This window comes from Pongo pygmaeus, chromosome 2 (assembly GCF_028885625.2).
Source record: "Pongo pygmaeus isolate AG05252 chromosome 2, NHGRI_mPonPyg2-v2.0_pri, whole genome shotgun sequence".
Lineage (NCBI taxonomy): Eukaryota > Metazoa > Chordata > Mammalia > Primates > Hominidae > Pongo > Pongo pygmaeus.
In genome coordinates this window covers 204,757,310-204,783,143 of record NC_085930.1, presented here as the reverse complement: position 1 = coordinate 204,783,143, position 25,834 = coordinate 204,757,310, and the positions used below count along the sequence as shown (strand labels likewise).

Genomic DNA, 25,834 nt, shown 5'->3' with positions numbered 1-25,834 from the left:
AATGGACCAAAGTTCCTGATGCCATTTAGAGATCAGCAAGAGCTTACTAGATGGCAGCCACTGGAAGGAGCACACAGGGGAATGTCATTGACATGAGCCTCAAGAAATTTTTACCCTGGGCCATGGGTCAGGGTGGAGGGGATGATGATAACAGCAGCAGCCATCTTGGGAGTCAAGCAGAAACCTAACTCCTGCCCAGCCCTGGGCTCCATGGCACAGAACTGCCTGCCACTATTTGTGAGTTGCCTGGGACAGAAAACCCAGCCTTCTGTTAAGGCGAGGAGTGCAGGCAACATTCTGGGAAGGCATCTGGGGTCTCAGACAGGCTGATGTGACAGGCAGGTGTGTACCAACACACAGCAGTTCTACTCTGTGCACGGCCACTCTTTTGAGCCTCCAGAATGTTCCCCCATCTCGTGACCACCCCTGGGGCTTCCCAGTGAGCCCAAAAACTAAAGGGGTAACACCTGGTAGCAGAGGCTTCTCTGAATTACACGGAGCCATGCCTGCGTGATAGCCATTTTCCTTTCTGCTTGGTTGGGGCCTGCCCACACCGTTTTGGTTCTCAAATATCCTGAGTATCACCCCGCACATAAGCAGTTTGTGAGGAACAGAGGCTGGCACGCGCAGCAGGCAGGGCTGCCGAGGAGAAGCTACACAGAGAGGCTGGAAGATGACAGTGGGGAAAGAGGCTGCACGTTCAGGGGCCCGAGGGTGACAGGGATGGGAGGCCTGGTGAGCAGACTGGCCTTGGGTGTGAAAGGACTTGTCCGCCATGCCATTTGACTCCCTGAGAAGTGGCTGGGCTTGCTTGGTTGGCCCTAAAGCAGCTGTCCCAGGAGGGAAGGCTTGGCCTAGTCCCAGAGCTGAAAAGATTGAAAGAAGAGTTCAGTACTTGTGAGGGGGAGGAAAAGACACTGTGCTTGGTTCTGCTTAGAGCTACTATAGCATTGACTTAATTGTATTTTATTTCTAATCCTTCAAGAAGCATACTGTCACATTTAATAAGCCTGCAGACTTGATTCACCAGAAGATTTTGTTCCTGCCCACTCTGTATAAATTTTCTTAATTTCTATTTTTTTTTTTTTAGACTGAGTCTCACTCTATTGCCAAGGCTGGAGGGCAGTGGCATAATCTTGGCTCACTGCAACCTCTGCCTCCTGGGTTCAAGCGATTCTCCAGCCTCAGCCTCCCAAGTAGCTGGGATTACAGGGGCGCACCACTACGCCTGGCTAATTTTTCTATTTTTAGTAGAGACGGGGTTTCACCATGTTAGCCAGGCTGGTCTCAAACTCCTGACTTCAGGTGATCCACCCACCTTGGCCTCCCAAAGTGTTGGGATTACAGGTGTGAGCAACCACATCCGGCAATTTTCTTAATTTCTCTGTCCCTCTATGGAGGGAGAGGAAACATGAAACAAAAGCAGTTAATGCTTTTATGCGTTCTCTTTGACCCTGCAGTCTTAATTTTTTCCGACTTGGCGGCATCTAGCAAGATCAAAGTGAGTTTCAGCTGTGTTCAGCCACAGAGCTCCACAGTCTTGCACTGCAGCCGTTGCTAGCACAGAGCCAAATGGGCTCTGTCTGGACTCTCTTCTGAAATGTAGCAAACACAATTGCCTTTGACAAGCACAGCTGAGCAGCATATTTAAGAATATCAGAATATTAGGGGTGGGAAAGACCTTCATAAAATTAAGATAAAATTTGTGTTGACTAGGGTCCAGTCTTGGACAGGGTTAAGCTTCCAAGTAGGTAAACCATGAATGACAGGCAGTTAAAAAGAACATTCTAGTTGGTACCTACAAGGTAACAGTATAGGTGCCACCATAAGAAAAACGAAAATTTTAAAATCTAGAGATAAAGCTAGTTTTACTTTGGTTTTATTTTTAATTCAATTCTGTTCAGGATGCTGGTTAGAAAACCTCCATATATGAGAAACAGTGAGAGGCAAACTCTTTTGTGCCGTAGAATGTTCTCGACATCAAAAAAGAGCACTGGAAGCCTTCAACATTTCCTGTTTATGTTGCACAGATCAGAGGTTCACACAGAAACCACCTGCCCACGTGGCCCCTGCTGGTGGTTTCCCAAGCCCCAGCTTTCCTCTGCAGTCCCGTCTCACACTGCTTTCTTCTGATGAAGTCTGGCGAAGTCCTTGGGAGAGAAACCAATGAGATAGCAGTTATCCTGTGAGAGCTTTGTGGTTCCTACTGAGGGATTGCCCCCACCTGCCTCAGCCACGGGAGAGCAAAGAGGGTCTTGAGTCCTACCTAGAGCGCCACTTGATAAAAACACCTGATAACACAGGTACACCTGATGAACACAGGAAGCTATGCCTTTGTGAAAACAGCAACAGCGTTCTCCTGGAGCCCAGAGCCAGAGCGGGGAGAGACACACGAAATGAGGGGTGGACGTGTGTGTGTATGTGTGTCTCTAATAACAAACTTTGTTTTGTTTTGTTTGAGACAGAGTTTCACTCTTGTCACCCAGGCTGGAGTGCAATGGCGTGATCTCAGCTTGCTGCAACCTCCACCTCCCAGGTTCAAGTGATTCTCTTGCCTCAGCTTCCCGAGTAGCTGGGATTACAGGTGCCTGTCACCATGCCTGGCTAATTTTTGTATCTTTAGTAGAGACAGGGTTTCGCCATGTTGGCCAGGCTGGTCTCGAACTCTTGACCTCAGGTGATCCACCTGCCTTGGCCTCCCAAAGTGCTAGGATTACAGGCATGAGCCACTGCACCCGGCCTAACAATGAACTTTTTAAAGAAAGGGTTCTGAACCTAAAATGAAAAGAGGAGGCCAGGCGTGGTGGCTCACACCTGTAATCCCAGCACTTTGGGAGGCCGAGGCAGGTGGATCACCTGAGGTGAGGAGTTCAAGACCAGCCTGGCCAACATGGTGAAACTCCATCTCTACTAAAAATACAAAAAGTAGCTGGGCATGGTGGCATGTGCCTATAATCCCAGCTATTTGGGAGGCTGAGGCAAGAGAATCTCTTGAACCCAGAAGGCAGACTTTGTGGTGAGCCGAGATCACGCCACTGTACTCCAGACTGGGCGACAGAGCGAGACTCCATCTCAAAAAAAAAATAAATTAAATTAAATTAAAATGAAAAGAGGAAATACAGTACCTGCTGTAGTTTATTTATGCAATAAACTAAGCAATCGACAATACCTAGAAAAGGACCTCAATAAAGATTTCTGACTGGTGACAGGACAATTTCCTCTTTTTAATGCATTCTTTATTGACTCAGCAGTCTTTCTTATTTCTATTATTTCCTTTCCAGCATTATAGCTGCTAATGCCTTCCTTAGCCATGCAGAACAAGATATATAGTCAAATTGCTTTCCAAGAAATTGATGTTGTTATGGGCACCATTACTGAGGAGGTCGAATTTAGGAACAGTTCACTCATTTATTCCCTGATTCAACTGTGAAAGGAAAATAAATCTTGGGACCCTAAACTCACTAAGCCAAAGGGGAAAAGTCCAGCTGGGAACTGGGTCTTGCACACCTGCCTCCCATTTTGTTCCTAAATAGATAGCTACAAGATAAAAAAGCTACAGACCTCCCTCACAATTTGCCCACAGGGAAATTCCTGTGGGCTCCCAGATCTTTACTCTAAAACAGTTCTGTTGAATCTCACCCTGGCAATGTACATTGATAGCTTATCTTTGCAGGTATGGGGCAAAGGACAGAAATCAAAGATATCCCTCTGCTTACCTGAGACAAAGACATGTCTGATTGCTTCCTTTGCCCTATGTTTATGTTATGTAAAAAATGCAGACTCGTTGAATGTATAAGTGAATGTATAAGTGACTGTACCTCTACCACCCTCTCACGTGTAAATGGCTGATCAAAGACTCAAAAGAATGCAACTGCTTGCCTCTTATCCACCCACACCCTTTGTAAAAAAAACTTTCCTTCTGTTTCTCCAATATTCATTTTTTCCCTTTAAATATTGAGGTCCCCAGACCCTCTTTGGAAAAAGCATGTACCACAGTTCTTCCGGTGGATCTGTGTTCTTTCCTGAGCACATCCTTAACCTTGGCAAATAAACGTAAATGATTGAGACTCACCTTGGTCATTTTCTTTGATTTACATAACCAACATGTATCGAGGGCCTCTTACGGCACTGTTTTCATTAAGTTATGCTGTCAGGGGAGAAAGAGGAGGAAGACATGCACCTGCTCCCAAAGAGGCCACAGCAGAGGGACGGACACTTAAGAGAATGATGATATGATAAGATAGAGGAATGCAAACAGTTCCTTAGGATCTCAGTGAAGGTGAACACTAACTTGGCCTGCATGGAGTCAGAGAAGGAGATGACCTTTGAACTGGGGTAATTTAAGAGCAAGAATAGGGGATGGCATTTCACATAGATTAGTAAAGGCATGAAAAAGGGACACAATATGGGGTGCTCTGACACCCTGAGAAGGGCAGTGTGACTAGAGTGAAGAACATAGCGGAAAGCAAGTGGATGTAAAAAGAAAAGGAGACTAGAAAAACAGACAGGGCTGGATTGTGAAGGCCCAAGGGATTTGGACTTCATCCTAGACAATGAGCACACACGGCAGACTGAGTTCCTTGAGCAAAAAAAAAAAAGAAGGGCAAGTTCTTTTTTTTTTTTTTTTTTGAGACGGAGTCTTGCTCTGTCACCAGGCTGGAATGCAGCGGTGCAATCTCACTGCAACCTCCGCCTCCCGGGTTCAAGCGATTCTCCTGCCTCAGCCTCCCAAATAGCTGGGACTACAGGCACGCGCCACCATGCCCGGCTAATTTTTGTATTTTTAGTAGAGACGGGGTTTCACCATCTTGGCCAGGATGGTCTCCATCTCTTGACCTCGTGATCTGCCCGCCTCGGCCTCCCAAAGTGCTGGGATCACAGGCAGGAGCCACCGCGCCTGGCCAAGAAGGGCAAGTTCTAATTGTTTGCCCAAGCCTAACACTGTGTGTGGCAAAGTGGAGTTGAATTTATAAACTAAGGATCATTGCATATCCCAATTTAAAAAAAAATATGACAGCAGTATGAAGATGAATGGGCAGTGAAGAAAGTGGAGTCCTCAGACCAATCTGGAGACAACAGTCAAATAAAATAATAAAATTACACATTTGAGACGTTTCAAACAAGAATGAGTGCTAATGAGCATAAGTACAATAGTAAAGTAAAAAAGTCTTCCAATGGTGACTTTTGACTATGTAGGCTTCAAAATATATTTAGGGTTTTCCATGAAGCATTTATAGCAACATCACATATGTTCTGAATCAAAGCCTATACTCCTTATCCCATTATGAGTTCATAAAATAACAAAACGCAAGATAATTTGGCAAAACTGACACAATTAAATTATAATACACGACATTGCTCCCTTACTTCTTGCAATAATAAACCAAACCAGTTAACACTTACAGAAAATTTACAGTCACAAAAGACTGAGTGATTTCTGGCAGGCACAAAGTAAATTCATAGCTTAGCCAAAAAACTAACTTATATTTCCTACTTACCATTCCAAGATTTGTTACACTGCATGTCCTGCCTTCTTCTTTCATTTTTGCCTCATAGGTTCTGAAAGAAGTAATTGCCTAGAGTCTCTGAATTTAACCAGTTTTTAAAAGGATCAGGAAACATCTAGGGACTAATGAAATCTCTGTGTACCCTAAGGGGGCCTATGCTCTGTGAATCTTCTCAGAAAAGTATTTTGGCCACTTGGTTAAGGAATCCTTTCAGTAGATGTCTTTGAAGAGAAGAGAAACAGTGGAGCATTCCATGGTTGGAAATCAAAGCCATTTTTTTTTAAGCAGAAAATGATTAATCTTTGTCCTTGGCTTTTTCTCTCTCTGAAACTTTCTGTTTTGTTTAAATGATCTTGCCCCTGCTACCATGAATTTCTACAACGTATTTAATACGACAAAATCTGTGATCTTCTCTTTCCGGGGAGGGATTACCTGAAAAGGAAAAGAACAATGTGCTATTCTTGGCAAGAAAAGAGTTGCTGCTGACTCAGTGGTCAAGAAGTCACAACTTTTGGGAATTTTTCCAGATGTTAGGCGGGGGCACTACCCACTTCTCTACTCTGTGGACCTAGCTGATGACTCAGGCAGGCTGGGTGAGCCAACCATGGAAGCCATGGTTGCTTTGGAATTCTGTCCTTGGTGGGAAACCCAATGGTGTTGTCCATAGCCATGTGTTCCAGTGAATGGAGAGCCAAATGACTCAGCCACGTGATGGGGTACAATAAAAGTGTCCCCTCTCCTCCTCCAAATATGTTGTGTTGGGTCAGGCAACCATGATAATGAAGTCTTCAAAAAGAGAGCAGAGATAAATGCCAGATTATCCTTAAATCATGTATATCTCTTTAAATATATGATTTGCCTTGAGCTCAATAGCTACTTCCAGAAACTGAAACCAGAATGAAAGATTCCACCTACAGTTCACCTCTTGGCAGCCAAACCCTCAACACACAGGAAATGTAACACCAATACAGCTAAATTCAGTGCTCGGGCTGTTTGGTCCAGATAACTTCCTACAGGAGCAAACCTCAGCAGAGGCACAGAAGGAAAGCTCTGTTTAGAGGCATTTGAAAATCTTATTTGGGCCACAATGAGGAATAGAGTAGTTCAACTATTCTGAAAGATAAGGAAAAGCAAGCCGTGTGTGGTGGCTCATGCCTATAATCCCAGCACTTTGGGAGGCTGAGGCAGGCAGATCACCTGAGGTCAGAAGTTTGAGACCAGCCTGGCCAACATGATGAAACCCCGTCTCTACTAAAAATACAAAAATTAGCTGGGTGTGGTGGCGGGCACCTGTAGTCCCAGCCACTCAGGAGGCTGAGGCAGGAGAATCACTTGAACCCAGGAGGCGGAGGTTGCAGTGAGCAGAGATTGTGCCATTGCATTCCAGCCTGGGCGACAGAGCAAGACTTTGTCTCAAAAAGAAAAAAAAAGCAGTACTGGCCCTCACAATTTTACAAACTATTTTTTTTTAAGTGCTACCAAAGTCATTTTCATCTGCATTCATTTGTTGTGGGTTTGGGAGTGGAAGAACCAGTACAGGAGACAAAAGTTTAACTCCTGATGAGGGAAATGCGTTTCCAAGGTTCTTCAAAGAACTCTTCATCACCTCCTGTTCCAATGTTTGTTAGTTAATTAACTGTAATAAAACACTTTATGTCATATGATCGTAGTGCCTTTCATTAGAGGGTCTGAAAGCAAGCTGTTGCTTAATTAAGGGCCTAGTCACAGTTGAGTTCAGGGATGCTGAACTCAGTGATGCTTCCCAGCCCAAGCAGGAACAAAGCAAATCTGCCCAATAATTTAGAACATACAGGGAAGTTTGTGTATTCCCTTGAAAACAGGATTGCCATCACTGACCTAGGCTCCTGCTGACAGGGCAAGAGACGCAACACAGGTGTTGAACACTGGGGTGGAAAGAACTCAGGAAGGGAAGGGAGGTGGCCATCCTGCTTCCCCTCGCTGAGAACCCTCTCTCTCTGCTCCATGGCTGGACAGGGCTGTCAGGGTGTAATGTTAGATCCACTGAGCAGTCCTGGCCTGGGAGGGAGAGACGGCACCAGTGGATATTTGACTGGGAACAAAGGTGGGGCCAGTGCCAACAGTGACTGTGCAGGCCCCTGGCTGAGGCAAATCCCTGGGGAACACATTCCACTCTGTGACCAGCAACCCTGTTTCCCTTTTCCCCTTCCAGCTCACTTCCCCTCCATTATCTCCATCCACATCCATTCCCACTGAGGCCCTGTTCTGTGCCAGGAACTCAGCTAGGAGCTAGGGGCTAGGGGCCAGACGACAAAAACAATCGTTTTCAGAACCCTACAGTCATCCCTGAGGGGCAGAGTCCTAAGGACACACAACAGGGTCATCCTCAAAAGGCACAGAGCCTGTGTTAAAGAAGATGAGACTGTGGTCCAGAGATGAGCCAGGGGAGTGAGACTGCTGCTATAGGGGCTAGATAGGGGAAAACGCTTCCACTCACCCCCAACAGCAGTGGACAGACATTGCTGGGAGCCAGGTGTCAGCTCAATCTAAGAACTCCCTGAGTCAGAGCTGTCCAAAAATAAAATGAGTTGCACGGGGGTGTGGCGAGCTTCTAGCCCCTCGGGTTGTTGGAGAAACAGGCTGAATAGCCACCTTATGGGCCTGCTTGACAAGGTCCCTTCCAGGCCCAGTGGCCTGTGAATCCGCAGGGGCTGGTCCACCGGAGGGGCCAGTTCTGGGTGGCTCAGTCTGCTGTGCTCTAACCTGTGGTGAGGACGATAAAAAGCCCTGATCAAGAAAGAGTCATGGAAAAGAGCCTGGTGATGAGCGAGCTGCGGACTGGACTTGGGAGAGGGAGGGAAGGGAGTGTACAGGGCCCATAACAAATACCACACACTGGGTGGCTTTAAGCAATGGAAATGGGCTCTCCGTTCTGCAGGCTTCAAGTCCACATCAACCTGCGGTAGAGTTGGTTCCCTCTGTGGGGGGAACCTGTCGCGGCCTCTGCGGGCCCAGCGGGTCCTTGGCTGGGAGATGTGTCCCTGCCGCCCTCCCGTCTCCTGCGCTCTCTGCCTAGACGGGTTGTGCGACGGCGGGGGTAGCTGCCCGTCTGTCCGTCGGCTTCTCCAACGGTAAAAGGAGGTGAGGCGATTCCAATGCAGACATTCTATGATTTCATAATAGGCCTGTAAGGACCACTCCAATGCTGGCAGTCCATGCTTTTATAACAGGCAGTTTGGCTGTTTACACGAGCGAAATGGAAAGAGGAGACACCCGTTTTCTTCAAGTCAGCTAACCTCTCTGCGGAGTGACGTCACCTCGAGTCTCAGTCTGCTGATCTAAAAAATAAAAATAACACTACGGCCTCACAAGGTGGTGGGACGAGGGTGCTCGAGAGACGCGCGAGTCCGGGAAGCAGCAAGCCCCGGAGCTCTCCCGCAGGTTCTCAGAAACAGCTCCCGCCTCCCAGCGCCGCGCGGGGGCGGGGCGAGCAGCCCGGGCGGGACGGAGGGGGCGGGGCGAGGAGGTCGGCTTTGTTCTCGCCCCGCCCTCTCCCCGCCTCCTCCCTAGATATCGCGAGAGGGCGGGTCCGCTTGGCTTCGGCGTCGGCGTCGCTCCCGCCCTGGAGCTTTAGGCCGGCGTCTCTCCGCGAGCCGCGGGTCAAGTGCCGGCGGCTAAGGGTGCGCGAGTAAACGCCACCCGTTCGGCGTTGGCTCTGGCGTCCGGGTCGTTGTGTCGTGACAACCGCTCCGGTAGCCGTTTCCGAGGCAGCAGGTGCGGCCGCTTTAGCCCTGAGCGGGCTCTGTGGCTGCCTGTGAGTCTCTGCTGTGCCGACCCTTCTCTTCCCGGACCCCACGCCAAGCAGCGACCCTGAGCCGACAGCCGGAGCGCCCGGCAATGGCGGCCTCGACGGCCTCGCACCGGCCCATCAAGGGGATCTTGAAGAACAAGACCTCTACCACTTCCTCTATGGTGGCGTCGGCCGAACAGCCCCGCGGGAATGTCGACGAGGAGCTGAGGTGAGCGCTGGGAGGGACGGCCTGGGAGCCCCTCCTTCCCGCCGGGCCCGTCACCTACCCAGACCCCAGGCGCGGGCGGGCGGCGTGGATGGGGCTTGGGTGCCGCTCGAGTCTCTTCTCCTGCCCGGCTAGCCGCGGGTGGGAGCGATCTTTAAGAAGGCTGGGCGATGACGTTTATCATGCCTCCTTTTTTTTTTTAAGCATATATAATATTTTTAAACAGCGTCTTTGAACTTTCTGTAATCGGGAACATCAAAGAATGAAATTGAAGCTTCAGATCTTCGACTGTTAAGCTTTTACCATTTCTTAACCTCATCTCTGAGGTATCTAAAATTCTTCGATAATTACAGTGTATATTCTTGCTTTGGGAACCCTTTAAGATCTAGTCTCAAGCTAATAGGCGATCCGTCAAAGAAGAGCCCATTTCCCCCATTAGCATCGTGCCACACTGTATTTCTGCATCTGCAACCAGAGTTTTGGGTGCTTTCTAGTTTTTGTTCCTGTTCAGAGATAGTTCAAAGCTCAAAACAGTTCAAAGAGGAGCAACTTGAAATGACCCAGTGATAATTTAGTTGCTCTTGCATTCGCTAAAGATACACATGTAAAAAGTTGTTGACCTGAGCATTGTATCTGATAATTATAATATAATTGGAAACGACCCGAAGTCCATTAGTAAGAACTGGTGAAATATTAATTACGGTACGTTTGTATAATGGAACAATATACTAGCCTTTAAAAAAAAGAGGTAGGCGTTTATGCACGGAGAAAATGTTGCAGTACAGTATCTGTAGTGGGTTAGAAGTGCAAGGGGGCTTGGGCGTTGCAAGATACTAAAAATGTAAGGACTCTACTTTCTGAAAATAAGGCTTAAGAAAAGTTACCATTGAAATTGGTAGTCAGAAGCTAAAATGAGGATGTTTGTGAAATCTCAGAATATAGGAACCTAGGGCATTCCTGGATAAAGGATCTTATTTAGGACCATAAAAGGAACTACTGCTTGGTGGTGGTAAATTTTAGGGATTTGTGTTACCTTGAAGAAAATATTGAGTAGGTTCACAGCTTAGAATCGTGGCCTTTTGGGGCTGGAAAGGACCTTAGTTTTGTCTAGCAATTCCCACTCTCATGGATGATTGAATCTTGCATTCTCTCACACACAATTTTCCAACCTCTTTGGGCTAAGCCACGTTAAATGGAGTGCTGGGGGAGTGTGATGTGTAGGTCATGGAATTAAGAAGACAAAATTTCACCAGAACATAACTGAAGCAGGAGAACCAAGTTAGTTAAAAGATAACATCCAGGCGTGGTGGCTCACGCCTGTAATCTCAGCACTTGGAGGCCGAGGTAGGAGGATTGCTTGATCCCAGGAGTTTGAGACCAGCCTGGGCAACATAATGAGACCTCATCTCTTAAAAAAAAAAAAAGAAAAGAAAAGAAAAAGAATTAAAAGATAAGTAACGTAACTACAGAAGGCTCAAATGTAGCTTCAGGGTTTTCAGCAGCAGGAATGTGGTCCTTACTGGCATTTATGTTATTTAGCTATTCTCCAGTGTGAGTTTCTTTTGGTCCGTTTACCAAGTGACTTACTCTTTATCTCTGCTTCTTTAGTTTCTGTTTATTCTCAACTTGGATCTGCTCTATTTCCCATGGTCCCAATCTATGGATTGGCCTCTTTCTTTCTGTAATTGGTTGGGATTTACATTCAGGTCTTTCTGCCTCAAAAGCCACTATACTAGACTGACTCAACTACATAGGGCTGCCTCTTCTGTAGTATCTGTGGCAGGGTAGATTCACTTAAAAGGGACTGACCTGTCTAGTTAAAGTTATAGTCCTGTCTTTAAAGAGAACTGTCAAACCTTAATTCATTGAAGTTCATGATGTTTGGTTCCAAGTGGTAAAAAGGATGGGTTTTTTAATGATCATTGTTATGTGACTGTAAAGCAAATAAATTAATTCTACTAGTGATACAATATTGTCTTAGTCTGTTTTCTGTTGGTCATAACAGAATGTCTGAAATGATAATTTATAAGAAACTAAATTTATTTCTTACAGTTCTGGAGGCTTGGAAGTCCAAGGTCTTAAGGGTGCATCTGGTGAGAGCCGTTTTGCTGGTGGGGACTCTGTGGAGTTCCAAGGTGATGCAGGGCATCACGTGGCAAGGGAGCTGAGCGTGCCAGCTCAGGTCTCTCTTCCTCTTCTTATAAAGCCACCAGAACCACTCACTTGATAACCCATTAATCCATGAATAGATTAATCCATTCATCAGAGCGCAGCCCTCATGACCCAGTCACCTTTTAAAAGCTGCACCTCTCAACACTGCCACATTGGAGATCAAGTTTCAATGTGAGTTTCAGAGAGGAGAAACGTTCAAACTATACCAAATATACATTATTATTTGTCACAAGTCATGGAAACAGTATCATTAACTTTATGAGATCCTCTTTGAACAGAAACAATAAATATGCAGTTGGCCCCCTCCACAAATTCAGCCAATACCAAATAGCTCTTTACACTTGGGAGCCATTTTACACACCAGATTCACCAACAAAAATGCAGGAAAGTTAGCCCTAAATAGCCCACGTAAAGGACACTTGTTTACAGTACAAGAGCTGAAACAAGAAAGCAGAGCATCACCTTGTTTGACGCCATCTGGGAACATGCCATCTCGGCTGTGAACGTGTGCACTGGGCAACTCAGAATCTGCTCTGCTCTGTGGCTGGCTGTGAGCAACTGCTAATGGACCTCAAATGCTAGTTTTGGGATTTCACATTTTAGCAAGTAGGTAAACTTGCAAAGAAAGAAGCAGAGAATAATGAGAATGAACCCTACCTTTTATCGGTGTCTTTGTTATGTAAAATGCGATGATAGTTTGACTCCTACCCATCCCCCAGTTGTGAGAGGATGTTATTTTATGTAAATATTACCAAGGAATTTTTAAAAATAAAATTCAAACACACTTCAGATATATATTTATAATTCATATATGTATGTACTACTATCATTAGATAATTCTCAAAACTCAATGTACACTTAAAGTGAGGTTTATATAAAGCCATATTCAGATAGTCTAGCATTTCTTTTTTTTTATCCAATTGTCAGGACTGATCAAACCATCATTGAGGGGGGTTTTATTTTTTTAGATGACTCAGTGCTGTTATTTTCTTATTGTTTATACTTTGCATTAGTGCTTACGTCTTTTTTTGTTTGTTTTTGAGACAAGATCTCACTCTGCCACCTGGGCTGGAGTGCGGTGGCACGATCACAGCTCACTCAGCCTCCATCTCCTGCGCTCAAATGATTGTCCCACCTTGGGCCCCCACACCCAGCTAATTTTTGTATTTTTTGTAGAGATAGGGTTTTAATATATTGCTCAGGCTGGTCTCAAACTCCTGGGCCCAAGCGATCTGCCTGCCTCCCAGAGTGCTGGGATTACAGGTGAGAGCCACCATGCCCCACCAGTACTTAGGTCTTTAATGAGTGGTTTCTACAGGTACCATTTGTCAGATACCAATTTTTGAGAGTTAAATTAAAACTGGATAGAATCCATAAATCCACATAACTAAATATAGATAAATCTCAGTACATTGCACCACAGCATTCAGCTGGTTTAAACACCACTGTCATCTTCGATCATGTGGACTTCCCATTCTTTCAGGATACCTTGAATATAGGGCACAACTTACGAAGGTCTAATTTAGCAGGCCTAGTGAGTACATTTGTGTATCTTAATGAAAACAAGACACTGTTGATTCTAAGATGTACTATCCAGAAAGAAAAAATACTGCCAACTATGATTATAAGATGCCATCCTTTTAAGACATGTTCTTTTTCAGAGATGTGAAAATGTAAAAAATGTGTTTTGGGAATTATTGAAAATATGACAGTAAATATTGCTAAAGCCTATCATTGGAGAAGGATTATAGTTTAGTGGTTAATCTGGTGCCAGATTGCCTGGGTTTGAATCTTGTCTGCTGCTTATTAGCAAACTTTATTAGTTGTGATTTTCAGTGAATTATTCATTATATCTGTGCCTTAGTTTAAATATTAAATGAATTAATAAATGTAAAGTGTTTAACCCAGTGTCTTAGTCTCAAACGTTAGTCTTATTGTAATAGAAATAAATATAGAAATTCATTTTTTCCATATCTCAGTGGGTTTTTTACACAGACTGCTTTGGAGTTCACTATTCTGTTCAATTCAAATTCTATGGTAGTCTTAGATAATGCAGGCAAATTCTGCTTGAAAAAATTATGCCTTAATTTCCTTTGATATAATTTAAGATATAAACAAGCTTCAACTTTGTCTTTTTCTGCCTATAAAGGGATGTGGAATATTATAGTCAAAGGTTTACTGAGTAAAATAAAAAGTTTGTTTTCTAAAAGTTACTTTTTGCTTACTTGTAATTGCTTTTATTGTTAAGTCTTAGTTTAATTGTTCAGTAACGATATCAGGCTTCGAAGTCTTATATTGTGTCAATCTATATAAGTTGAATCTTCATTTAAAGAAAGAACCATTTCTTGAAATGTGCAATTAAAGTTAAATCACCTTGAAGCAAAATCTTGCTTCCCATTCCAGACACAGTCACAACTTATCAAATGAGCAAGTCACAAGCAACAAGAAGTTCAGTAGGTCTTTGAGGTAGCACCATATGAGCTAACAAAGTAAAAGTGAGAAACGGTGACTTTTTCAGCACCAGATTTAGGCTGTAGGAAAACCAGTCACCCAAGACGGAGGGGGAAAACTGAAACCAGCAGGTGCTTTCACCATCACGGCAGATCTGCCATGTAAGTGGTGGTGCCCCTATTTTTGTCTGCGGGGATACTGACCTCAAAGGAGGTCATACAGTTCATGATGGTATTGGGATTAAGCTCAGGCTCACTCCTTGGGTTTTGTTATTCCACAAGTAATGTTAATTCTGCCATCACTTTAGAGATGCTGACTTTCATATCCAGTGTCCCGTGCTGACAGTTTCTTCTACTTCACTAACTTTCCAAGATTTCCTAGCATTTTTGGAGTCTGTTTTGTAATACCCTTATTTAAATGCTTGTTTTTGCAAGATATTGTTGTCTTTTTTTGGATCTGAATAATTGTACTAATTTTTTTTCTGTTAGTGTTCTGTTGAGAAAACAAGTTGAGTGAGACTTTGAATATTTAGAACTTAAAATTTCATTTACAGTAGAAAGTAAACTAAATGGCAAACAAACTGGGAAAAATTGAAGTTATATAAAATGTGGTTTATATAAATCTAAAGAGCTCAAATTTATGGGAAGATTTCTAATAGGCAAAGGACGTAAACATAATTCACACGAGGAAAGTAAAATAATAGACAAAGAAACAACAGTTTTAAAATACTGTTTTATACCTGCTGAAATGGAAACACACACACACACACACACACACACACACACACACAATACCTAATCCTAGCAATGGTTTGGTAATTTACTGGGGACGTTACAAACAGTCCTCTTTTTTTAAAAAAAATATCTATATGGCAACATGGAGTGAACTATAAAGTTCTTAATAAACTTTAATTCAGATTCTTACACTAGCACATTTTCTTTAAAACAGCATTGAATAGCATATATACAAATATGTTCATGTCTGCCTTATTTTAAACAGGAAAACTTATTTAGGTTATCAATCTAAATGAATCTTACACAGTCATTAAGGTAAAAAGAAAACACAAGCAACTTATAATATACTACATATACTTAAAACATATATCAGCATATGTATTTTATATATACTGTATGTATTGTTTTATATGTATAGTTATATATATTTTTATATGTTTTGATAGCTTATACGTATTTATATGTATTATACAAAGGAAAGTATGCTGAAATCAAAATTATGAATGGCTTTGGGTGCTGGGATTGTGATTATTACATTTTATTTTTAATTTCAAGAAAACAGTTTCTGCTTGTGTTCTGTAGTTCTTTTTCTTCAATCCTTATCTTGCAAAAAATATTTACAGGATGTGGCGTGCTGTCTTTCCCAGTAGAGATACTTTTTAAACTCCAGAGGTCTTTCCTCATTCTTTTTTTATCCTAAGCAACGATGATCAGTTGTCGTTGTTGTCTTTTTTTCTTTTTGGAGACGGAGTTTCGCTCTTGTCGCCCAGGCTGGAGCACAATAGTGCAATCTCAGTTCACTGCAACCTTTGCCTCCTGGATGCAAGCGATTCTTCAGCCTCAGCCCCCTGAGTAGCTGGGATTACAGGCATGCGCCATCAAGCATGGCTAATTTTTGTATTTTAGTAGAGACAGGGCTTCATCATGTTGGCCCGGCTGGTCTTGAACTCCTGACTTCAGGTGATCTGCCCACCTCCTAAATTGTCATTTTTAATTCAATATTGTTAACATCACTTAGGAAGTAACTTGTTTTACTTTGAGGTTAGGAGGCACCCCCAAACAACATTATTAATATGTGTTTATTTTTAAAATATTTTATTACAGTGTGATACACATACAGAAAAGCATATTAAGTATAAAGTGTCAGAAATTATTACTAAAGCACACACTGGCTGGGTGCGGTGTCTCACACCTATAATCCCAGCACTTTTTTTTTTTTTTTCTTAAAGAGAAGGTCTCCGTATGTTGCCCAGGTTGATCTCCAACTCATGGGCTCAAGTGATCCTCCCACTTTGGCCTCCCAAAGTGTTGGGATTTATAGGCATGAGCCATTGTGCCCAGCCCCCCAAACCTTAACTACTAGTAGCCTCCTGTTGACTGAAAGCCTTACAGGTAACATAAACAATTGATTAACTACATGTTTTGTATGTTACAAGTATTATGTTACTACATTCTTATAATACAGTAAGCTAGAGAAAAGAAAATGTTAAAACCGTAAAGAAGTGGATCATCATAAAGATCTTTATCCTGGTGGCCTTTCACATTGAGTAGGCTGAGGAGGAGGAGGGGTTGGTCTCACTGTCTTGGGTGGTAAAGGAGATAGAAGGAGAGGCAGGCTCACTTGGTGTAACTTTATGAAAATACATCATAATTTATGCCTAACTTTTGTGCTTTTTCGTTTCTCTTAAGATGCTTCTATGTGGTACTAATAATCTTCCTTCTACTGTTTAGTTTCAGTGTCCATATCATAAAAGGGTCCATGTTGTAAAATAAGTCAAGCAGTCTCAAATAGAACTCTTTGTCAGATTGTCTAATGTCAATTTGTTTCCTGGCTTTGCTTCTTCTACATATTCTTCCGTATCCTCTGGCACTGATTCAGAAGCACTCATCTCTATCAAGTCATCTTCTGTTAATTCCTCTGGTGTGATGTCTATTAGCTCTTGAATTTCAGGATCCATATCTTGAAACCCTTCACCCACACCAAATAACTCACAATCTCATTAGTTCCTTGATTGGCACTGTCCTAAATCCCGCGAAGTCATGCCTAACATCTGGATACAGTTTTCTCCAGCAGGAATTCATTGTTTCAGACTTGACAGCTTTCTTAGCTTTTTCTGTAACAATGGCATACACAGTGGTGAAACCCTTCCAGACTTTCATGATGTTCTCCATGAGGGTTGACAGTCTTTTCCATAGAGCAAGGATCCCCACACCCTAGGCCACGTGGCAGGTGCCTGAGCTCCGCCTCCTGTCAGATCAGTGGTGGCATTAGATTCTCATAGGAGTGGAACCCTATCGTGAACTGTGCATGAGCGGGCTCTAGGTTGCCCACTCCTTACGAGAATCTAATGCCTGATGATCTGGGCAGAACAGTTTCATCCTGAAACCTTCCAACCCGACCTCACACCATGCAAAAATTGTCTTTCACGAAACCGGTCCCTGGTGCCAAAAAGGCTGGGGACCACTGCATAGAGTACCATGTGTACTGAATCTTAAAGGTCCTCTGTGACCCCCTGATCTAGAAGTTAAATTGGAGATGTTGTGTTTGAGGACGAGTAAACCACCTTGACACCTTCATAGGGTTGAACTCATAGGGTTCATAAGTGGCCAAAGAGAGACATTGTCCAGAATCAAAACAACTTTAAAAGGTACTTTACTGTCAGGCACGTGGCTTGCGCCTGCAGCCCTAGCTGCTCAGGTGCTGACAGTCAGATCACTTAAGCCCAGGAGTTCGAGGCTGCAGTGAGCTATGATTGTGCCACTGCACTCCAGCCTGGGCGGTGGAGTAATACCCTGTCTCTCTCTTTTTTTTTTTTTTTAAAGCAGTTCTGTATTGGCAAGGTAATTCCTTACCTTGGGGACAGAACGTTGATGGAACCAAGAGGGTTCTCATTGTCCAGACCTTCTGCAACCACAAGACTGGCAGCTGGTGTTTATCTTTTCCCTTCAAGGCTCTGGGGTTAGCAGCTTTATAGTTAAGGACAGTTCTGATCATAAACCCTACTGCATTGGCACAAGACAGTAGAGTTAGCCTGTCCCTTCCTCCCTTAAATCCTGATGCTTGCTTCTCTTTTCTTACAAATAAATGTCCTTTGTGGCATTTTTTTTCCCAGAATCGGGCACTTTTATTCTCATTAAAAACCTGTACAGGCAGATCAGATGTCCTTTCTCCTTAATAATTTTTTCTTTTTCTGGACAGTCTCACTGCCACCCAGGCTGGATTACGGTGGCTGGATTGCAGATGGCCCACTGCAGCCCTCCTGGGCTCAGGTGATCCTCCCACTTCAGGCCACCCCCAAGTAGCTGGAACTGCAGATGTGTGTGCGCCATCATGCCTGGCTAATTTTAAAAATTTTTTGTAGAGATAGTGTCTCACTGTGGTTGCCCAGGCTGTTCTCAAACTCCTGGGCTCAAGAGATCCTCCTGCCTCAGCCTCCCAAAGTGTGGGATTACAGGTGTGAGCCATTGCACCTGGCCCTTTTTCATTAATGATTTTCTTAATGGCCTCTGGGAACTCGTCTGCAGCCTGTTGGTTGGCAGAAGCTGCTTCTGTGTTATCCTGTAATTTTAAAGCCAAACCTCTTTCTAAAATTATCCAACCATCGTTTGCTCGCATTAAATTCTCCAACTTTAGATTCTTCACCTTCTTTTTGCTTTAAGTTATCATATAGTGACATCATTTTTTCTCAAATCATATTAGAGTCTATAGTCTTGTAGCAATCCTGCACTCACATAATAGATGCATCGGCAATACAAAAGGTATTTCACAAAATATGCAAGGTTTTCGTGCTGGTATCGCTACTACAGTGACAGCTTTGTGATTTCCTTTTATTTTATTTTATTTTTACAATGGTCTTTATGATGGATTCATGTTTAAATGACCGGCAACCACAGTTGCAGAGCTCCATCTAAGGTACTCATCAAGCAGTTCAACTTTTTCTTGTAATGCCACAACTTTGCTTCTTGGGAACGCTTCCAGCATCTCTAGTGGCATTTTGTATGGGTCCCATGGTGTTACTCGAGGTTTACAGTATTGCACTGAATAGGATAAAAAATACTCAAAAACCAAGAGAGATCACTTTTTATTGCAATAGGCAATTTACTGGAGCAACAAACTACTCACACTGAAACAACTAGCATCATAGAGCTTTTTTTTTTTTTTTCCTGAGGCAGAGTCTTACTCTGTTGCCCAGGTTGGAGTGCAGTGGCATGATCTCAGCTCACTGCAACCCCTGCCTCCTGGGTTCAAGCGATTCTCCTGCGTCAGCCTCCTGAGTAGCTAGGACTACAAGCGCAAGCCACCATGCCTAATTTTTTGTATTTTTGATAGAGACGGGGTTTCACCATGTTGGCTAGGCTGGTCTCAAACTCCTAACCTCAAGTGATCCACCCGCCTCGGCCTCCCAAAGTGGTGGGATTACAGACATGCCTGGCCGCATCATAGAGCATTTTAAGCAAACTTGCAACACTTGAGGAGACTGCAGTAGCAACAGGAGATAGCTGTGAAACTGTGACATAGAATACTATGTACTGTAGTTAATTTTATGCAGTTGTGATCCAACTGCAGAGGCACCATGTGTTCTATGTGCATGTTTTGATAAATTTTAACTTTACATTTTAACTAGGCTTGTGAATATTTTATGGTAGTAAATGATAAAGTAGACTATTCTCTACGTATAATGCACTTATGACATAACTAACTTTTAAGGTTTTTTTTAATATTTCTGGGCTATGTGGTTTATCTGAGTTTCTTCAAATTGTCACAAGCCTACAAAAAAATTTCCAGTAGATTCGTTGAAAAAAAATCTTCATATAAGTGGACCCACACGGTTCAAACTCATAATATTCGAGGGTCAACTATAAATAGAGTCCAAAAGAAGATGTTTTTTTGGCTTCTCTATAGTAAAGTGTAACTGAAACTTGAACCTTCAATGTCTGTCTCCCAGTTAAATTTGTTTTTTGTTTTCTGCCACAAGCTCAACTATAACTGTGATAGGCAGAAGCCTAGGTATCTAAGGAAATCGATATTGTTAAAGCAAGCTCTGTTTACCCAGTCTAGTTCAGTCCCAGAAGAGCGTGATGAGTTCCCTTAAAAATTACACAGTCCTACTCCTGGCAGGTGACTTTTTTCAAATACTAAGGACATATTAATTTGATTAGGGCCAGGTGTGGTGGCTCATACCTGTAATTCCAGCACTTTGGGAGGCTGAGGCAGGGGAGTTACTTGAGGCCAGGAGTTTGAGACCAGCCTGACGACATAGCAAGACTCTACCTGTTAAAAAAAAAAAAGAAAAATTAGCTGGGCATGGAGGTGCATACCTGTGGTCCCACCTAGTCAGGAGGCTGAGGCAGGAGGATCACTTGAGTCCAGGAGTTCGAGACTGCAGTGAACTATGATCATGCCACTTTACTGTAGCCTAGGGTGACAGAGACCCGGTCTCTTAAAAAAAAGAGAGAAATTCTGACACATGCTACGATATGAATGAACCTTGAAGACATTATGCTTAGTGAGATACGCCAGTCACAAAAGGACAAATACTTGATGATTTCGCTTCTGTGAGGTACCTGGAGTGGTCACATTTCTAGAGAGAGAAGTAGAATGGTGGTTGCCAGGTCTAGGGGCTGGGGAGAGTCGGGAGTTAGTACTTAATGAGTACAGTTTCAGTTGGGGAAGATGAAAAAGTTCTGGAGATGAATGGTGGTGATGCTTGCACAGTGATGTGAATGTTCTTAATGCCATGCAATTGTACACTTCGTAATGGCTAGTGCTTGCTTCAAGAGCACATACGCTGAAATTGGAATGATACAGGGAAGATTAACCAAAAAACAAAAAGGTTAAAATGGTGAATTTTATGTTATGTATGTTTTACCACAATTTTAAAAAATGAAGAAAAAAAGTGCTTAGTCCGAAATGGGGACACTGTGGGTATATTAGGGTAGAAGGCAAAAGAATATGAAGTCACCTGCAAGAGTAGGCCTGTATAATTTTTAAGGTAACTCATCAAACCATTTTCAGAGTATGGAGAAGGGAATATGTTATTAAAATGTTGAGTATGTTATTCTTAAAGGGTATTTCAGGATCTGGGAAATTGAAAATACCTGCAGTAAAACCTTAACAATTTAGACCAAATGCAGAAAGGATTATTTAAATCAGTGTAACATTTACATTGATTCTTTTTAAGGCAGGTTTTTCCAAGTACATACTAAGTAACAAACTATATGTAACAAAATAATGTTGGCTTGTAGAAAGGTCTTTGAGGTCTTTTTTAAGGAGTATGTAAGCATTTAAAATGAAAGCATTTAATTATCGAGCACCTTAAGAGTTGTGCAAATACTTCATTCAATGAAATTTGACAGATGTTTCTGAAGTACTTATAGGACAGACACGGTGGCTCACGCCTGGAATCCCAGCAGTTTGGGAGGCCCAGGCAGGCAGATCACGTAAGGTCAGGAGTTCAAGCCCAGCCTGGCCAACATGATGAAACCCCGTCTCTACCAAAAATAGAAAAATTAGCCTGGTGTGGTGGCAGGCGCCTTTAATCCCAGCTACTCAGGAGACTGAGGCAGGAGAATCGCTTGAACCCAGGAGGCAGAGGTTGCAGTGAGCCGAGGTCGCGCCATTGCACTCCAGCCTGGGTGATGAGCAAAACTCTGTCTCAAAAAACAAAAATAATGGCCCAGCCTGGTGGCTCATGCCTGTAATCCCAGGACTTTGGGAGGCCAAGGCAGGCAGATCACGAGATCAGGAGTTCAAGACCAGCCTGGCCAACATGGTAAAACCCTGTCTCTACTAAAAATAAAAAAATTACCTGGGCGCAGTGGTGCGCGCCTGTCATCCCAGCTACTCAGGAGGCTGAGACGGGGGAAGCGCGCGAACTGGGAAGGTGGAAGTTGCAGTGAGCCGAGATGGCGCCACTGCACTCCAGCCTGGGTAACAGAGTGAGACTCTGTCTCAAAACAAAACAAAAATAATAAAGTACTTAGAACTTCTATTGCTCTTCAAGTAAATCTGAATACACCATTTCTGAGCAAACCTTTATTTTTCTAGATTAGAAATAAACAGAGCTGTAATTTATTTGCAATCTAATGATTTAGTGGTATCTGAGTTTGATGAGGTTTTCTCTATAGTTTTATGCTTTGAATCTTTATGTTCTGAGTGTTAACAGATATCCCAGAAAGAAATTATGCCAAGGAAATACTCCTGTTGTGTTTTTTACCAGTTACTGGTATATAGATCAAAAATGCCTACTGACATCAGCGAATGTGTAGATTTTGACTTGCCAAATGAAGACTAAGCATGTCATAGTATAGTAATGTTCTGAATGCCTGATATAGATACTAAATATTGTGTTTTTAATATGTGGGCGCTAGGTGTTCTATATTTACTGACATTTTATTGTAGTTACTTAATGATTTTTACCCTGAGTCAGCTTCTATTCTAAGAAAGTATATGTGAAAATAGAGGTTAGCCATCAAATAGAAGTTGAAATGTTAAATTTGGACATTTGTGAATTTTGATGTTCAGGTTTATCTTTTTCTGCATTGGGAAAAAACGTTTTTTCTTTTTAATTTTAGCAAAAAGTCCCAGAAGTGGGATGAAATGAACATCTTGGCGACGTATCATCCGGCAGATAAAGACTATGGTTTAATGAAAATAGATGAACCAAGCACTCCTTACCATAGGTAATGTTATGTAGACATCGCTCCTCTTGGGACTTACTTCCATTTTGCATTTCTTATGAACGTCTGGATAACAGCCTATTTGAATTTGTTTTATTGTAGATTTGTTACTGGAGCACTAGTGAAGTCAGTAGCCTAACTGCAGTTTGTTTAGTAAGGGTTTAAGTGATGTGTAAGTTTAAAATTATGAAAGCCGTTTTGCACATTATAATGACAGTAGTAAATGTTTATTTGTTGCACCTCAGTGGTTGCTGGCTACTAATGGTGTGTATATTAGTTTTAACTTCCGTGAAAGCAAGATGAGATATGGGCTTGTTTCCTTCCCAAGTAGAAATCTGGGGTTTACTCAGTCTCTTTGCAGAGAAGCATAACTGTATGGATGGTAACCCACTGAAAGATAGGTGTCATTATTACTGTTTATGTCTTTACTTTTTAACTTAATGTAATATTGTTGTTCAGATCATTACATGTAATTTTTGACAATTTCAAGTCTCAGAATTTTCAAAATGAATTGTGAAATTACATTATGCAGCAGTAACCAGTATGAAGACAAAAATAATGCAATAAGCATTATGAGAAGATGAAGATTCTAAATAAGTATAGATACCTAATTAAGATAATACCTTGGGCCAGGCGCTGTGGTCACGCCTGTAATCCCACCACTTTGGGAGGCCAAAGTGGGCGGATCACCTGAGGTGAGGTGTTCAAGACCAGCCTGGCCAACATGGTGAAACCCCATCTCTACTAAAAAAAAAAAAAAAAATACAAAAATTAGCCGGGCATGGTGGCGGGCACTGTAATCCCAGCTACTCGGGAGGCTGAGGCAGGAGAATTGCTTGAACCCAGGAGACGGAGGTTGCAGTAAGCCAAGATCGCACCATTGCACTCCAGCCTGGGCGACAAGAGCAAAATTCTGTCTCAAAAAAAAAAAAAAGATAATACCTTGGCTGGGCATGGTGACTCTTGCCTGTACTCCCAGCACTTTGAGATTACAGAGGCAGAGGTGGGAGTGTTGCTTCAGGCCAGGAGATCAAGACCAGCCTAAGCAACATAGACTCTTTCTCCGGAAAAAAAAAAAAAAAAAAAAAGTTATGCCCTACCTACCTTGTATTGAAAAAAATAAAAGATTTCCAAGATTAAAATATTTTGTCATTGAATTAAGACAGCATAAATCCAGAAGTTACCATTAAAATAGAGTTAACTGCAGTTTTCATTTGTTCTGTAGTGAAAGAAGAGTTAAGAACTACTGTATTTTAAGTCAGTAGGTGAAAACTTTGGAAGATAATTTGAAATAACCTGTTACTAACAAAAACAGTAAAAATAAAAAACATGAAGATATTAAAGATTGTGATGAGCATAAAAAGAAATAACGAAATAGGTACAGATGCTGAAACTCAATACTAATGAAATTTGAGTGAAGAAATACACAGTTTTTTGTGGTATGTATGTATGTATGTACCATGGAATATATATAAAAAGGAACAAAATAATGGCATTCACAGCAACCTGTAAGGAGTTGGAGACCATTACTCAAGTGAAGTAACCCAGGAATGGAAAACCAGACCTTGTATGTTCTGACTTACAAGCGGGAGCTAAGCAAAGGCATAAGAATGATACAGTGGACTTTGGTGATGGGAGGGGTGAGAGGGGGTTGAGGGATAAAAGACTACACATTGGGTGCATTGTACACTGCACAGGTGATGGGTGCACCAAAATCTCAGAAATCACCACTGAAGAACTTACCCATGTAACCAAACACCACTTGTTTCCCAAAAAGCTATTGAAGTAAAAATAAATTGAGGGGAAGAAAAACAATAAAATTACAATTAGTTAAAAAAAAAAAACGCATGTTAAAAAGAGGTTTATATTCTTATTTTCCTCCTAAATTGCAGGTATATACTTTAAAAATCTTAAAAAAAAAAAAAAAAAAAAAGATACAAGATCTGGCTGTGTTGCCCAGTGCAGTGGCTATTGATGGCACAGTTATAGCACGCTACAGCCTGGAACTCCCGACTCAAGTGATCCTCCGTCCTCCACCTTCCAAGTAGCTGACTATGGGCACACACCACCATGCCCGACTTCTAAAATGTATATTAAAACCTTTATTGTACCAGAATCCAAAATCAGAGTGTTCTTTCTTTTTACTAAATGTAGTGGCCATCCCTCACTCACTTGTGTTAGTTGGGGATGAGTATCCTAAAAGAATTAAGATCAGACATGATTTAAAAAAATAGTTGAGGCCAGGTGCAGTGGCTCAACGCCTGTAATCTCAGCACTTTGGGAGCCCGAAGCAGGAGGATCGCTTAGCCTCCCAAAGAATGCTGGTATTTTTTGTTTTTTTTGTTTGTTTGTTTGTTTTGAGACGGAGTCTCACTCTGTCACCCGGGCTGGAGAGCAGTGGCACGATCTCGGCTCACTGCAAGCTCCGTGTCTTAGGTTCAAGAGATTCTCGTGCCTCAGCCTCCCAAGTAGCTGGGATTACAGGCACCCACTGCCACGCCCGGTTAATTTTTGTATTTTTAGTATTGACAGGGTTTCACCGTGTTAGCCAAGCTGGTCTCAAACTCCTGACCTCAAGTGATCCACCCGCCTCAGCCTCCCAAAGTGTGGGATTATAGGCGTGAGCCACTACACCCTTCCCCAAAGAACTCTTGCCCAGGAGTTCAAGACCAACCTGGGCAACAGTGAGACTCTATCTCCACAAAAAAAATTAAAGCAAATTTGGCTAGGTGCAGCGGCTCACGCCTGTAATCCCAGCACTTTGGGAGCCTGAGGCAGGTGGATCACCTAAGGACAGGAGTTCAAGACCAGCCTAGCCAACATGGTGAAACCCCGTCTCTACTGAAAATACATAAAAATTTCCAGACGTGGTGGGCGCCTGTAACCCCAGCTACTTGGGAGGCTGAGGCAGGAGAATCACTTGAACCTGGGAGGCAGAGGTTGCAGTGAGCTGAGATCGCGCCATTGCACTCCAGCCTGGGCAACCAGAGCGAAACTGTCTCAAATATAAAAAGTAAAATTATCCAGAGGTGATGGTGTGTACTTGTAGTCCCAGCTACCTAGGAGGCTGAGGCAGGAGGACTGTTTGAGCCCTGGAGGTTGTAGCTGCAGTTAGCCATGATCTCATCATTGCACTCCAGCCTGGATGACGGAGGGAGACCTTGTCTCTAAAGAAAAAGAAAAAAAGATTTTCAGAGTAACTATGGCCATTATTTTTTGACTGTTTATAAATATAATTTGAGTGGTAGATATTTGCCATTCAAATAACCAGAAAAGTTATTTGGTCCCTAAGTAA

The 25,834-nt window shown here is 42.8% G+C and overlaps 1 protein-coding gene across 1 annotated transcript in view; it reads left to right on the top strand.

The window, feature by feature from the left end:
- Positions 1-8,700: 8,700 nt before the first annotated feature.
- Positions 8,701-25,834, top strand: part of PPP1R2 (protein phosphatase 1 regulatory inhibitor subunit 2) — a 30,238-nt gene continuing 13,104 nt past the window's right edge. The window contains exons 1-2 of the mRNA XM_054479832.2: positions 8,701-9,505; positions 22,435-22,542. Coding sequence (XP_054335807.1) covers positions 9,384-9,505; positions 22,435-22,542 — 230 coding nt within the window. The 5' untranslated portion in view covers positions 8,701-9,383. The remainder of the gene's footprint in view (positions 9,506-22,434; positions 22,543-25,834) is intronic.